General features: G+C 36.0%; 1 protein-coding gene across 4 annotated transcripts in view; it reads right to left on the minus strand.

The window, feature by feature from the left end:
- LOC150088797 (transducin-like enhancer protein 4) overlaps positions 1-15326 on the minus strand; it is a 204986-nt gene that overhangs the window by 160550 nt on the left and 29110 nt on the right. For all 4 annotated transcript variants that reach the window (XM_090369662.1, XM_090369663.1, XM_090369660.1 and 1 more), the window contains 2 exons: positions 3135-3198; positions 1645-1689 (listed from right to left, as the gene is read on the minus strand). In XM_090369662.1, the coding sequence (XP_090225788.1) occupies positions 1645-1689; positions 3135-3198 (109 nt within the window). The remainder of the gene's footprint in view (positions 1-1644; positions 1690-3134; positions 3199-15326) is intronic.

The raw sequence follows: 15326 nt of genomic DNA on the forward strand, positions 1-15326 counted from the left end.
TTATTAAATGCACTACGAGTACATACACACACGCACTCATGCACATAAAGCAAACTGTCGCGAATGTTTTAACCTCCGTGGAATGCAATTCTAGGGATACTATCGATAAGACCGCTCCCCCCGATCACTCATTGTTTGTCTAATAAGGCAAGAACTGAAGAAACACGTAGTTGTAGAGATAGCTGGTGATGCTAAAATATGTAATTACATTTGTAATTCTGAAGATAAATCATCGCAGAAGGAAGAGACAATTGTTATATTTAGAGAGTAAATTTATGCATCGCTGAAAGAGCTAAGTTTAATTTCACTTAGAAATAAATGCATCAATGGAATGAAGTGTACTGTTATACTCACACAGATCTCTTATCGTTCAAGATTCCGGTAATTTTCAACGCGTCTAAAGAAATCGAATTAAAATGGAATAATTGAACGTGTTTATGTAGATGCAGCAATGAAAGAGGTAGAAAGAATTAACCGATCAAAATTCTTTAATATTTATACAATATGTACTTGAAATTCGAAAGATTGTTAAATGGCTATAACTGGGATGGGAGATACGCGGTCAGATGAGGAAGAAATTGAGGACAGTGGGATTAAAGGATGTAATTTCACCGTCTGATCTTGTATATGAGGTCTTGGAGAGGGCAAATGTTCTTGAACTGTTCCTTTCTGAACTATTCAAGAGCATTGGAAAGATGGTTATCAAAGAACCGTGCTGCTATCTAATGCACTTGAGGAACAGAAACCCAGGAGTAGTTTGTATACTAGGAGAGAGAGGAATTAAAGGACGCAATTGATGGAAAAGACTTCGGGACTTGCTTGTAAGGGAGGAGGAGGATTTGACAAATTCAAGGATGAATTGGATATACCCTTTTTATACACAAAATCATTCATTATACTTAAACACCAATCAAATTAAGAAATCTGGTCACGTATAGGAGAAGAAAGGAAAATTGAATGATGGGAAAAATCCTGTGGGCGAGCAAGCTGAATTTGTAATTAAGAATCAGGACAGAAATACTATATTTGGCCTTATATGGAAGGGAAATTTGACAATTAAAAAGATTGGAGTTAGTAATGACAGAGTTCTACAAATGGCAAAGACTGCTAGACACTTAAAGATAGTACAGAGGAGATAATTGGAATACAGCAGAAAGGTCCCGAAAAGGCAGAAACATGAAATACTAAAATGCAGAGGAGAAAACGAGCACATCCTGAGAGGAAGGATATATGAAATATCACAAATTGTACTGGAGGGAAAGATAATGGGAACCGGAGGAAGAGGAGATGGATGGATGACCTGAGAGACTGGATTGGATGCCCGAGAAAATAATTCATGATGCTAGGGACAGGAAAACATGGCATTTGCTAACTACCAACGTCCCTATTGCAGACGCATCTAAAGATGCGTCTGCAATAGGATACAGGTATGGGGAGTGATTATAAGGGAATATATATTAATAAGATATGCTGAGAACTTATTTCATGTAACTAGGCGCCCTCTTACATCAATGCAACAATATAATTGGATATCCTTGTTGGTTTGAACGATCTCTTGGCTTATTCAGATAACGAAACCCCGATCACAATGGTATAAAAGGCTAATTATTTGCATTTAACGTAAAAAGGGTTGAGCTCACTTACCTGCTTGTGCATTTCGACATTCAGACCATAGGACATCTCATAATACTGAAAAAGAAAAGTTAGTTTATTAGTTATTGCGAATGAGTAGATTTTTATTAAACTATAATTCCATTCAAATCAAGTTCATAATTCTGATACAAATTAGTATTCTATATCATGTTAATATAGTATTTAAAGGCAGTACTGAATCAAGAGGAAAAGCTTTGCTTTTAATTAATTAAAAATTAATAAATTCTGTTAGCCAAATTAAAATGAAGACGTCATCAAGAGTAGAACCACGTGATTATGACGTAATTGTGACGTCATAACGTACTTCATTATATGTTATTATACTTAGTAGGTGAGAAAATGGTGTTGAAATTAATTTCTATTTAATAGCTAAAATTAAAAAATAAAACATAAGAAATTTCAGATAATTAATTTGCATTTTATTGCTAAATCGTTTTAATAAAAAATTAATGAATGGGGATGTTGTTATATCTCCTATTTCACAAATTTTCGTAATAGGGAGAAGTGATCACATGATCAGCACAGCCAAATAAAAAGGATGAGTCAGGAAAACGAAAGAGAGTAGAACCACGTGACGTATAAAAGAAGCCAATTTCGTTGCTCTTTTCTTTTGATTTTCAAAATGCTTCGTTTTAATTGCAATTTCATAGCAAAGTAGCAAAGATTTACACCCTACAGAAATCTCTTTTCCATGAGGTAACTATGACGTCATCACGTCATTTCTTTATTAGTAGGCTAGAAAATGGCGTCCAAATTAATTTCTATTTAATGGCTGAAAATCAAAAAAGCTTAAGAATTTCTGATAATTAATTTCCATTTTATTATTAAATCTTTTTTATATGAAAATAATGAATGTTAATATCTCCAATTTTACAAATTTTCTTAAGGAGACTTAATCACATGACCAACACAGCCAAATCAAAACGATGACGTGACGTATAAAACAGCCAATTTCGTTGGTCTTTTTCGATGTAAATTTTTAAATGATTTTCCGAACGCTTCGTTTAATTGTCCGTTTTGTCAATAAGACAATTTCCTTTCCTTTGTGTATTTAATTGTTTTGTATTTCAATGGATGTCAGTTTGCATCTCTAGCGCTTCTGGATGCCACCTTTAATTGCTGCTTAGCTCAATATTGCGTGACTTCGTTTAACTGCGAAGCTTTTAAACTTTAACGGAACACCCCCATCAGTGTCACGTGGTCTGATTGTTTAACCGAAACTACATTCGCCGGCTATTGCTTAATAGTTCATATTAATGACCTAAACAGCAGATTAGCGTGCAAGTTTAAACACTTCTCTTGGAAATCTCAAACTGTACAGTAATTTATTATTAATTCATGTCAACCGCCGCGAACAGTCAACCAACAATCTGGCTCACTACCTCCCACACCGGGAATTGCTGCTGTAATGGCGACATTTTTATGTAAAAAATATAAATAAAAAATGTAGAAACGAAAAGGGTGTTTAAAATAAATCTTACCATGACGTAATGTCGCTGCATCTCCGTCTTTTCACTCGCTAGCTTTTCACACTCTAACTTGAGGCTGTAAATGGAAAAAAAATAAATAAATAAACCATCAAACAACTATATGGAAAAAAAGAGTGCACTGAAAGAAGTATACTGTTTATATATTTATATTAATCCGTTTCTTTCTATTTTTATTTGACCTTAAAACCGTCCATATACACTGTGTCACCAAAAGTATTAGGACACTAACGAACAGACTCGTTTCATGTATATTGTTGAAGCGCATTTATATGAAATTGCAGACATTTCTTTGCTTTTCATGCAGTTCTCTTCATGTTTGGACCTATTTGACCAGCCTAATTCAGCCACGTTGTGAAAAAAATTCATTCCATAAAAATTCCTCACATCATTGATGGGATTCGAACCCAGGGTTTTGGAGGAAAAGATCGATTATTTTTAGTATAAAAATTGGAAATTTGTAAGGACCTATTAACTTATGTTAATAATCAAATCAGTTAACATAGTGTCCATTTGGCTAGCAGATTGTTCGAGTTGTAAATTGGACTGAGTCGCTTGTTGGGAGTTTGATCTTCAAGTTCAGCTACACTAATGAAAATTTCCTAAAGACTATCATCAAGGATCTCAGGAAATTTAGGATCAGTATGACCAAGGAGTTATTTTTAATCAAATGAGGAGAGGCATTAGATTATAACTTGCAGGTCAAGAAATCTGGGGACCAAACACTCTATGACGATCCAATGAGGAATCTGCATTTTGCAATAGAAGGATGGAGGTTCTGAAAAAGCATATCTAACTGTTGATGTCTTCAATTCGCTGGTGTAGGAGGAGGTTGAAGGTTCGGAATATGGATGAGGTTTATCAGGATGGTCTCTGCATGCAGAAAACTTGAGAGAGGCATCTTGAAATCCCCTGAGGCGAAGGTTTGAGTGTTCAAATTCCATCTTGGGTTATTACATCCTTTCATTCACAAAGAATATCGAGACTTGTTAGTTTAGCCATGTCATTTTGGTAACATGGTGTAGAAGAGATCACCAATGGAACAACTTCGCGCAGTTGGTTTTCATTTCATTAAGAAGGTGCTCAAATCCCAAACAGGGAGTTTGGTGGAAGCAAGACTTCAACAGAATTGCGTCATGAATCTAAAAAAAAACAACAACAACAACAACAAACTAACGGACTGCGCATGGCAGAGATTTTTATAGAAAATCGCATTCTGAAAGTCATGAAAACATTATCAGTCCCGATTCTAAACACTTTAAATTGCATTAAAAGATTAATTTTAGATTTGAACAGAAATATGATTCCCTTGACAGTTGAGACATGTCGGAATACTATTTATTATTTTGCATGACTGGCTAAACATAATGAATACAGCTACATCTTAACAAACATCTCAAGAGAGAGACAGCGTGTTTTCCGTCATTCTTTTCGTCTCCATTGGTTCCTTGTATCCGAGAATTCAATGCTCTTCTGTCTCTGTGATTTGCTTCTCTTTTAGCCTTTCAAACTGATGCTGATTGCCTAAGGATTCTGTTTGCTTCCGGTCTCCTGTTAACGCTGTTAGATATTAAAGTTTATACACATCAGTTGGAAAGTTTAATCGCTAGGGAAATGGTTAATTTTCAATACTTCCCGTCTATTTGATTTATTAGTTCGTTACTCTTTGTTATACATCCTTTTCGCAAATATTTAGACCTTTCATTTCGTACGGAAGTCTATCTACAGTCTGGCGAACACTCGAAACCACGGGGAATTCAGGTCTCACTTTGGGGGTTTCGCTCCTTTGACAACTGAATAAACCTCAACAGTCCTTCGGGGACTTTCTCGGTCTTAATCAAGTCAACTATTCCAGTTGTTCATTAACATTGAAACTTAATTTGCGGGGTATTGCTGTGTTTGTGGTTCGATATTTTTGTAGGTTGTGGTGGTGATTGAAGGTAGAGCTAATCGCGAGCTTCGAAATTTATTTTTCACTCTTTTTGTGTTGAATCAGGAAACCTGATATTGCACCGTGGGATTGTTTGGTCTACGCTGACAACGCGTCTGGACACTGCTGACTTTATCAAGTTGATAAGGACCATCAGTCATCTCTCCATCGAACGAGATTTTGCTGAGATATGTAAAATAATATTGACACCTCGTGTATTTGCCAATTAATTTTAATACAGAAGTCTTTTGTATTAAAAACTTTACCAAAACTCTCTACACAAGTGCAGGAAATATGGTTCACGCAGAGCCATGCTTCTTTGCCCTTGTGCTATGAGTTGGGCAACAGTGGCCCTTTTCTTAGAATGGTTTCATTGTGTCTTGCTAGTCAGCTAGTGGGTGCAAATGATGACACTAAATTGGAAATAGAGGAGGTGGAGAAAAGATGAACTTACGGTTTTGTACCGCTTATAGCATTCTATCGACTGTGAATTTTATTCCCTCCCTGACCTCTCCACTCTCTCTCTATTGAAGTTGGCGGACCTCAGTACACGAGAAGTTTACAGACATGACGCTCAGGATTCTTTAAATTACTTAAAAAGTTTGCTAAAACGCCTTAAACAACGTACACTGTGCTGCCCCTTTATAAAGTACACATACCCAGTAGCGTGTTAAGCCTCCTTTAGCTTTTAAAACAGCCTGAATTCGTCTAGGCATGGATTGAACGAGATGCTGAAAACGTTGTGCAGGAATGAAGTACCATGCAGACATGAGTCCTTTCCAGCCCTTTCCAGCTCATCCCAAAGATGTTCAATAGGATTGGGATTCGTGCACTGAGCGGGCCACTTCAGCAAAGAAAAGGCATTGTCATGTTCCTGGAACCATTCCATAGTGATTCGGGCTTTGTGCACCTGCGCAATATCCTGCTGGAAGTAACCATTTGACTGAGGATAAACTGTCAACATGAACTGATGCTTAGGTACGATGTGGCATTCAGACGTGAATCTATGGGTATCAATGGACCCAACGTGTGCCAAGACAACATTCCCCACACCATAACACTGCCCCCACCACTTTGCACAGTAGTCGTCAGACATGACGGGTCCATGGATTCATGTTGATTTCGCCAAATTCTGAGCCCTCCATCAACACGATGCACCAGGAACTTCGACTCGTCAGACCAAGCAACTGTTTTCCAATCTTCGATAGTCCAGTGCTTGTGTTGCTGTGCCCACAGGAGGCGTGCTCTCCTGTTCTTCATTGATAACAAAGGTACGCGATGTGGCAGTCAACTGTTATAGCCCATTCGCGCCAAAGTGCGACTAGTGGTCAGTTGCGATATTTTGTTCTGCGCACCATGGTTGTATTCTGAAGTGATGTGCCACATTGTGGCCCGTCTGTTTGCTTGCACAATTCTAGCCATCCTCCTCTGACTTCTCTCATCAACAAGCGATTTTCTTCCACTGGAGTGCCGTTGAGAGGATGTTTTCCGTTCGTTGCACCATTCTCGATACACCCTTGAAACTGTAGTGCGTGAAAAGTTCGGGAGAACTGCCGTTTCAGAGATGCTTTGTCCAGCACGTCTTGCACCTACTACCATGCCACGTTCGAAGTCCGTTGGATCACCCCTTTCCCACATTCTTGCTACGGTTTGTACGCTTAACTGATACTAGAAAGGTTGTTCTGCTGCATTGATATCCACAACTATGGTCATGTGACTTGCAACGTTGTGGGACAAACCATTTGTGTGCACAGCAGGGGTGTAACTAATAAAGTAGCAGCACAGTGTATAGTATAAAGATACTGTCAGAGAATTTGGTTTTTTCAACGTACAATGAAACATACTTGAGAACAGAACACAGAAATTAAGTCATGAAAATCAAAAAGACTGCAGGTCTTTTGAGTTGCATGATATAAATTAATAATAATAAAAAAAGGGGCACGATTAGCCTAGTGGTTACGACGCCGGACCACTAATTCGATAAACTGAAGTTGGAATTCGAATTCCGCACCAAAAAATCGTCGAGAAAGTCGCTTCATCGGACCTAACACCCACCACAGGATGCTTTGTATCGTTTAATATTTATTATATGTTGGGTATAATATATTTCTGTGTTCTTAGACACGATCATCATCATAAATATAAAGATGCATAAAGTCAAAGCTAAACAGGTTCACTTCCATAGCAGGATGAAAATGAGAAGAAGAACTATTGAACATACTCATCGAGTGTGGCGCAAGATAAAGTCACTCGCCTGCAGGCCTTAAACAGAGGGGTCGTTCGAAAGTCAGAGGAAGAGGGTGGAGCTGTCCCCCTTATGGCTACCATAAGGGAAGGACAACACCATCCAACTCAATCAACTGGAAGCGCTTCCTGCATAACCGCGCTAGAGTCCACCTAGGAAGGAAGAAAAGGCCAACAGAAAGGCCAAGTGAAGTGGAGCAGGACAACGTACAGGATAAAACTACACACGAAGTGGTTGGAGCAATTCCCGACTGTTGAGGTCACCGAATAGCAGACCAAAGACGAACCATCTTCTGCAATCTTGGAAAAAAATCAAGCAGGATGCAAGTGAACAACTAGAAAGAACAAGGAATATGGACACAACCAAACCAGAACTAGAGGAGGAACAAGAAATACAGCCCTGAGCAGCAGAAGTGGAAACAGACCAGTTCCTCGATTAACAACAACAATAATAATAATAGTATGTGTGGAAAAAAATCTCGTATAGAGAAATGGTCATAATAATAAAGTCCTGATAGTTTATAAGGTTTTCTTGCTGTCCATGATCTTGTCTTTAAAACTCAACTCTGCTATAAAGACTTCATAAACACACCCACACATAGCAGTGAGGTTAAGAATATCGGTTTTGTTCTACTATCCGTTTTAGAGTCCGCTGGCCTCTTGTGATCATATTTATTCCACCAGATCGATGCTCGAGGTTAGTAAAGCAGAATTCTGTCTTGTCTCACTCGACATTATGTTGTTCACAGTTGATGCAGTGGTATCCAGCAGGCTTCGTGCTACCCTGACAGTACTTTCTGTTACATAGCAACGTATCACTCCGGATGGAATTCAGTTAAAGTCTCTCTGTAGGCATCTTGACAGATAGTCTAAAAATCACACTCTCGCGCATATTCAAAGTTCTTTTTGCCCCTGCGGTTGACGGTTCCCCGACATTCGAGAGACCCATTACATTAGAAATAAAAGTAAAAATCATCTACCACGAAATCGACCCTGGTGCCAACTCGATTCATTGCGGCAACAATCAAAAAAATTTCTTGGGTATACCGCTAGGTGGCACTGAGGTAGCTACGCCTGGAATGAGTATTCTAAAATGAATAAATAATACGGCACTGGCACTTCGGTACTCGCAGGCTTCCTGTTAAGTGCTTTCTACCGCCACATGTTCTCCCGTTCCCTTTTCCGCCCCCATCCTGCCCCGGTAGTAGCAAGCAGAGCACGTGTTTTACCTGCTCAAATGTCAAAAGACATTTGGTTGCCGTATCCGTACGTGAAAGGTCGGTGTCTCGTTATCGGAGCGATTCTTTCGGTGTAGAACGACGTGCCAATGAGACGGGTAATCAATTATTAAAAAGGAAAAAACCAAGAGCAGAACGTGAGGGGTGGACGTGTGACTCACGTGACAATATGGGATGGTCTTTGCTCTTGGCCCTTAGGCGAAGTAGGGAAAGCGATAAGGGGTAGCGGGGTTATCCCCGGTTCCCACCATATTCGCCCCTATGCATAACCGCGAGCTTTTTATTCTTTCTCATTGCTTCCCCCCCATCTTCAATACACCCCACGTGACAGATCCATGAAGTACCCTGACGCCAGTGTTGCATATCTCCTCGAGGGTTAGAGTCAGGTTTCACGTTAACCTGAGTTTCGTTCCCAGCCATCAGGGAATGTCACGCAGATGGAAGAAATTGCTCGTCTTAGAACGTTGGGGAAAGAACAGGAAGAAGAAAAAGAAAAGAAAGAAAGAAAAAAAAACTGACAACGCAATACAGATGAACCATCACACGTTACTGGATGTCTGTTAGATTTAGCTGTTTTCACATTCTTCTGAGGTCATTTTAAAACCCCCCAGTGGTGTAACCTTCTATAAGTTACACACTAGTCACGTATTTTACACATTCAACATTAATGACAACAACAACAACTTCCAAAGCTTTTATTGTAAAATACATTCCACCAATTCAAATTGCAACACGTACTCGTTATATATTTATATATTTTATGAAATATAATTCGTTTACTTTTTTATATTTACCATTTTTTCTAATTTCTCTTTATTTTTCAATTTATTATTATTATTTAATTGGAGTTTTATAATTTATTTAATTATTTACATTTAAAAATTTAATTTATAGGGACGTTCACACCCGTTGCTCTTAAACCTCACTATTTTGATTGATTTATGTTGATTTGGATACACTTTCACAACTTGATATACTTCACCTATCTATCAGTTATTTAAAATTATTGGACAACTTATGCGTCGTTCAATATCTGAATCCTGCGGTTAATTTTTCCTGCTTCCTGTCACACAAATTATGTCCCAATAATCAGGACCTTCAAATTTTCAGTTCCAAGTTCTAGAATGGCAGTTGGTATTCGTATAATTTAATCTAAATGCTTCTGTTGAATTTAATCTAAATTCAAAGGGAAAAAAAAACTATTGAGAAAGTCCCACCACTTTTTTTTTTAGATCAAATAGAATTGTAACTCCACTGTAGGTGTCCTTAATGTTTCTTATGGTTACACCAGCTATTAAAAATGCGGGATGTGTTTTAAGAACTAGGTGGGGAGAAAGAGACTTATTGGCATCAGGTTTAAATTCTTGGACCCTAAAGTAATTCCAAGAAGCAGTCAAATTGTATTTACTTGTATTTATATAAAAAATAAGAGAGGTGGTGTACAACGTGATAAGACATGAAAATCGGGTAAAAAAAGAAAATTAAGTTGTTTTTGGAACCTCTTATTTCGTGTTTATTGCTTGCATTATTGATTTCAAGATAGCATCATTGCGAAAATGTCACAAAGACACCGTCTGGAGAATTCATTGAAATGGAGAGCAATAGGACGATGAAAGAAGGTCAAAGTCGAGCTGAAGTGGCCAGGTGGCTGAAAGTGACTCAGAACGTTGTAAACAGGCTGTGGAACGAGTTTAAAAACACGCACACTGTCTTTGAAGATCTGGAAGACGCTATCTTCATGTTATCACCACGCAAGATGGCAGTAACTGTGAGGCAACATAGAGTTCACAGCATACCAACTTCCAAGAATACCGCCTATGGGTTTAATTAATTGGATCTTATTCAAGACAACCAACTGTCTGTATGAATACACATAATACTCTTGAATTGGGGACAGATTGACAGAATTTCGACTGGACCCATGAGCAGTGGCACTCTTCACTGAGAAGATCGTTAGGAATGGTCAGCACCCCTAGTCCACCATGCAATTGAACACGCCTGGAGATCGTGTTCCTTATTATAATGCACCTTGAATACATTTTAACTCATTATCAGCATGAAAGTTATTAACACTTTTTTGACTAATTATATATTCAGATATTTCATAAACATGATTGGTGTATTCTTAAATTGATCTTTTTTATTCAATACATTAAATTTTTCGCATTTTTATTATTTCAGATTCGTTATTATTATTTAATTATAGTTTCATAATTATAATTTATTTAATTTGCAAAATTTAATTTATAGGAATGGTCCCTGTTTATCTCAATTTTTATTTCAACCAAATTTTATTATTAAATAATAATCCCTGTAGCAATTTAAATATTTCAATATGGACGTAAGAAGCACATACGGTCGTCATGATTTCGACAGAAATTCATAAAACATAATAAAAAATAATAATCAGCATTTAATATAAACCAATCTAATCAAAATTAGCATTTCATTTGACTAATTCATTACCTTATTTGGCAGTCACGTGAGTTCGAACTGCGGTTAGCTCAAACACGTGCGTATATCACATAAAAAGGCCTAAGGATAAAATGATATTTAAGCAAAATGAAAAGAAAGTATGAATAATTTCTTTAAAATAAGCATTTGATAATATTTATAAATTTTAATAATAAATAAATTTAAGTAATTCGCCTTATTAAAATTCCATTCCAGGTTTATGAAAATTATTTTAAATAATCGATTTTGCTTTTATTTTTAAATGCAACTCAGAACTCTCTTGATGAAAATTAATTACTCTTGTAAATAGTCGATTCATTTAATTGATCAATAAGCAATTATACTTTCACTCTTTTAAGTTTCATTATTTATTTTATCATACAAGGAGGCTTTTTTTTTTTTTTAAAAAGCAGTCATTATAACCAAGATGAATGATGTTTGCTCCTGTTTGTACTTACTTTTCACAATCAGTATTATTGCTCGTGATGTTCTTAGGTTAATTAAAATGCACTGGAAGAGTCTTAATTCTGCTTTTTCAACATTGTCTCTGAATTTGAAAGGAAAAAAAAAAAAAAAAATGTTGCTTTTATTCGAGCGATATCTTTCGAATGTAATTCGCCTTTTTTAGCTGATATATAGATTTTATGGCTGCAAGGTGCATTATAAAAACGGAAATTCTTTGTTAAAGAGAACAAAGCTCCATCATTGTTCTTATCGAAGACATTAATTTCGGGTTAGTTATTAAGAAGAATAAGAAGATAATAATTAGAGGAACTGAACGCTCTGTCAAAACTAGTATTTCGAAAATTAAGTTGTAATCAGACTATTATTAGACAATCGTTAAGGAAAAGTGTACAAGAAGCTTCTTTTTTTCTTTTCCCCCCTCTTTAAGAAGGATGAAAATAAAGACTGTAAGCGCTTAGAGAAAATGTGGTGTGTGACGTCACATCTATGTTACTATGTAACTTCTCGTTTCTATGGCGACCGCTGTTTTCTAGCAATCTTTAATATTTAGTTTGATGAAAAGGAAGACGCATGCGCAGAAATTCTCTATTACAATATGAGATTCTGTAACAAGAGTGAAATATATTAAAATATAAGGGAAAAAAATGAAGAAAATACGAGTGAAGAATATTATAAATAAAATACGAGTAAGAAATATGTACAGGAAATAAATAAAACGTACGAAAAGGTTATTTTGTTTTTGAAATAAAAATTCTCGAAAGAAAAAGATTTTTAGTTTCGAATAGCTGAAATTGTTTTTGTGTTAAATGCTATTTCTCCCTTCCCCCCATGTTTATCTATTAAGTGTCATAGCAATAAGTTTTGTAAAAGAATTGGTGTGACATCATAAGTATGTTACTATATAACTTTGTTCTTTTTGGTTTCTATGGCGACCGCTATTTTCTAGCAATTTTTTAATATCTAGTTTGATATGGCCAGGAAAAAAAAAATATGAGAAATCTATTAAAATATAAGAAAAAAAATGAAGAAAATACGAGTGAAAAAAGATGATAAATAAAATATGAGAGAAAAATGAGTAAATAAAACGTACGAAAAGATTATTTGTGTTTGAAATGAAAATTCTCGAAAGTGAGAGGTATATTTTTGTACTTTTTTTTTTCTGTTTATCTATTAAGTAGCACGTCATAGCATTAAGTTTTCTTTTAATTGAATTGGCGTGTTAAGTACAAATTGGTGTGTGACGTCACGTGTATGTTACTATGCAACTTTGCTCTTTTTGGTTTCTATGGCAACCGCTATATTCTAGCAATTTTTTAATATCTAGTCTGATGAAAAGAATGCGCAGAAATTCTCCATTAGAATATGAGATTCTGTAAAAAAGAGTAAAATATGAGAAATATATTAAAATATAAGAAAAAATGAAGAAATACGAGTGGAAAATATGATAAATAAAATATGAGTAAGAAAAATGGACAGTAAATAAGTAAATAAAGTGTATTTTTGTTTTGAATAGCTGAAAGTGTTTTTATGTTAAATGCTGTTTTTTTTTTTTTTTGTTTTTTTAAATTGTTATCTGTTAAGTAGTACGTCATAGCATTAAGTTTTCTTGTAAACGAATTGGTGTGTTAAGTACAAATTGGTGTGTGGTGTGTGACGTCACATGTATGTTACTATGTAACTTTGCTCTTTTTGGTTTCTATGGCGACCGCTGTTTTCTAGCAATCTTTTAATATCTAGTCCATTGAAAAGGATGACTCATGAGCAGAAATTCTACATTAGAATATGAGACGCTGTAACAAGAGTAAAATACAAGACAAATATATTAAAATATAAGAAAAAAAATAAAGAAAATACTACTGAAAAATGTGACAACTAAAATATGAAATAAAAATTCTCGAAAGTGAGAGAGAGAGAGGTATATTTTTGTTTCGAATAGCTGAAAGTGTTTTTATGTTAAATTCTTTTTTTTTTTTTTTTTTTCAATGTTTATCTATTAAGTAGCACGTCATAGCATTAAGTTTTCTTGTAAACGAATTGGTGTGTTAAGTCCAAAGCAGCAAAATAAAAACAAAGAGGGGGAAGAAAGAGCTGGAAAATAAAACGAAGGGATATAAAGTTGTCTGTAAGAAAAGATGGTGTTTATTTCAAACGTCTTCTTTATTCTCAAATACAAGTTTACGCTGGCTAAATAATCTGAGTTCCGATCTGCCGCTGCTAAGACTGCTAGAAGAACACAGACACGGTTTTCGTTTGAACAAAGATAAATACTTTATGTAGCTGAGGATAAACAGAGACAACCAGCTTTGAATTTGCCATCGCATTTTTCTTCATCTTGTGTTCTTTGTGCGGACGTGAGTTGGGAATAGAGTACGTGACACAAGAACATGTTTCTTGCTACGTATATAAGAAAGATTTTGATTGGCTGTTTCTCTTTCTTTTTTTTTTATTTTACCCCAGATACAACTTAAAGGAGAAAAAATTAAGAATTTAAATTATCTCACGACCTTTAAGAAAACGCGAGATCGTTTATGAGTAGTAACGTTTTTAAAACCCACCGAAAAAAAAAAAAAAAAATCGGTTTTAAAATATTTAACTAAGTTCTGTAACATCTGATTTTTAATTTATCGCATTAATATTGTTTTTCGCAGCAAACTATGCCGAAAATGAAAGAACAAAATGTCTTTCAAGAATGTCACCTACAATGAAATTCTTCTCTCAGTCGGCTACAAGAAAAAAAAAAAGGTAGGGAGTGCTCCTCGCTCGCTCACAGTCACGTTGAATCACCGTTACTTTGTCTTCAGTAAACCTTTCGCGGTCTCGTAGGCACAGCCCATTATTTGTGGTTTTCTTTAATGGTTTGGCTAGAGAAATTGTAACAGCCAAGTGTGATAGATGGAGTTACAGAGGCTCAACTACTCCGTGTAGGATTTAGTGGTAGTGCAGCTACTACAATTAGAACATTTCCAACACGTAGCTTTCGATAAATTCAACCAAACTGACAGACTTCTTGACCATAATCAACAGCAAGTGACATTCTTTTTGCCTTTGGTAAACAATGACAGATGACAGAGACATGAAAAACTGTGGACTGCTTTCTTTCATTAACATCGCCAGGAGGAGTGCTCGACTCATCAGGCAACACATAAATGTACAGTACTCAGTAAAAATATTGGATCTTTCATCGGATCTGGCGGTCTGATACTCTGCCCGTATAAATTTCTTACTAACTGATGATTTCTCCACTTCAAGAGGATAACTCTTGCGGATGAACTTTCCAACGATAAATTAGAGTGCGCGTGCCTTTATAGGTCCTCCATGAATCAGACGGAGGGAGTAGAGTTTATCCTCGTGGAAAAAAAAAGGATCATATTTCGGTCACTATTCAGAAAAGTGTCAATGGATGTCCCTGTACGAATAGAACTCAAACTTCAGAAGTGCATCACGGCCACTGCCCCTATAGGTACATTGGCAAATATAACAGGTGTTTTGTCCACCCCCTGTAAATCCCTTCTATTATAACTTAGTCGTATTAATTATTATTATTTAATAAATAAATAAGGGCCGGATTTAAGATTCAAGTTCCCTTCTTACATATTTAAAATGCTCCTTTTAAGAAATTCTTCTGAAATAAAATCTCCAATATTATTAGAGATTTAAAGAAGCTCTTTAAATCTACAATAATGTCTCTACGCAATGGGCACAAATATTAATGTTTGCACTAATAATTCTTATAACTTAGTTTCATCTTCCAGCTTACCAAGGTGAACAAGCGATCTCCATTAAAACCGACACGTCTTTTAGCTTCTCTTTGCCCACGTTCGAACCACAGAAAGAATGAATACTTTCCCATTCAAG

The sequence above is a fragment of the Mastigoproctus giganteus genome, chromosome 3 (assembly GCF_048544385.1).
Source record: "Mastigoproctus giganteus isolate SK-2022 chromosome 3, ASM4854438v1, whole genome shotgun sequence".
NCBI classification, from domain to species: domain Eukaryota; kingdom Metazoa; phylum Arthropoda; class Arachnida; order Uropygi; family Thelyphonidae; genus Mastigoproctus; species Mastigoproctus giganteus.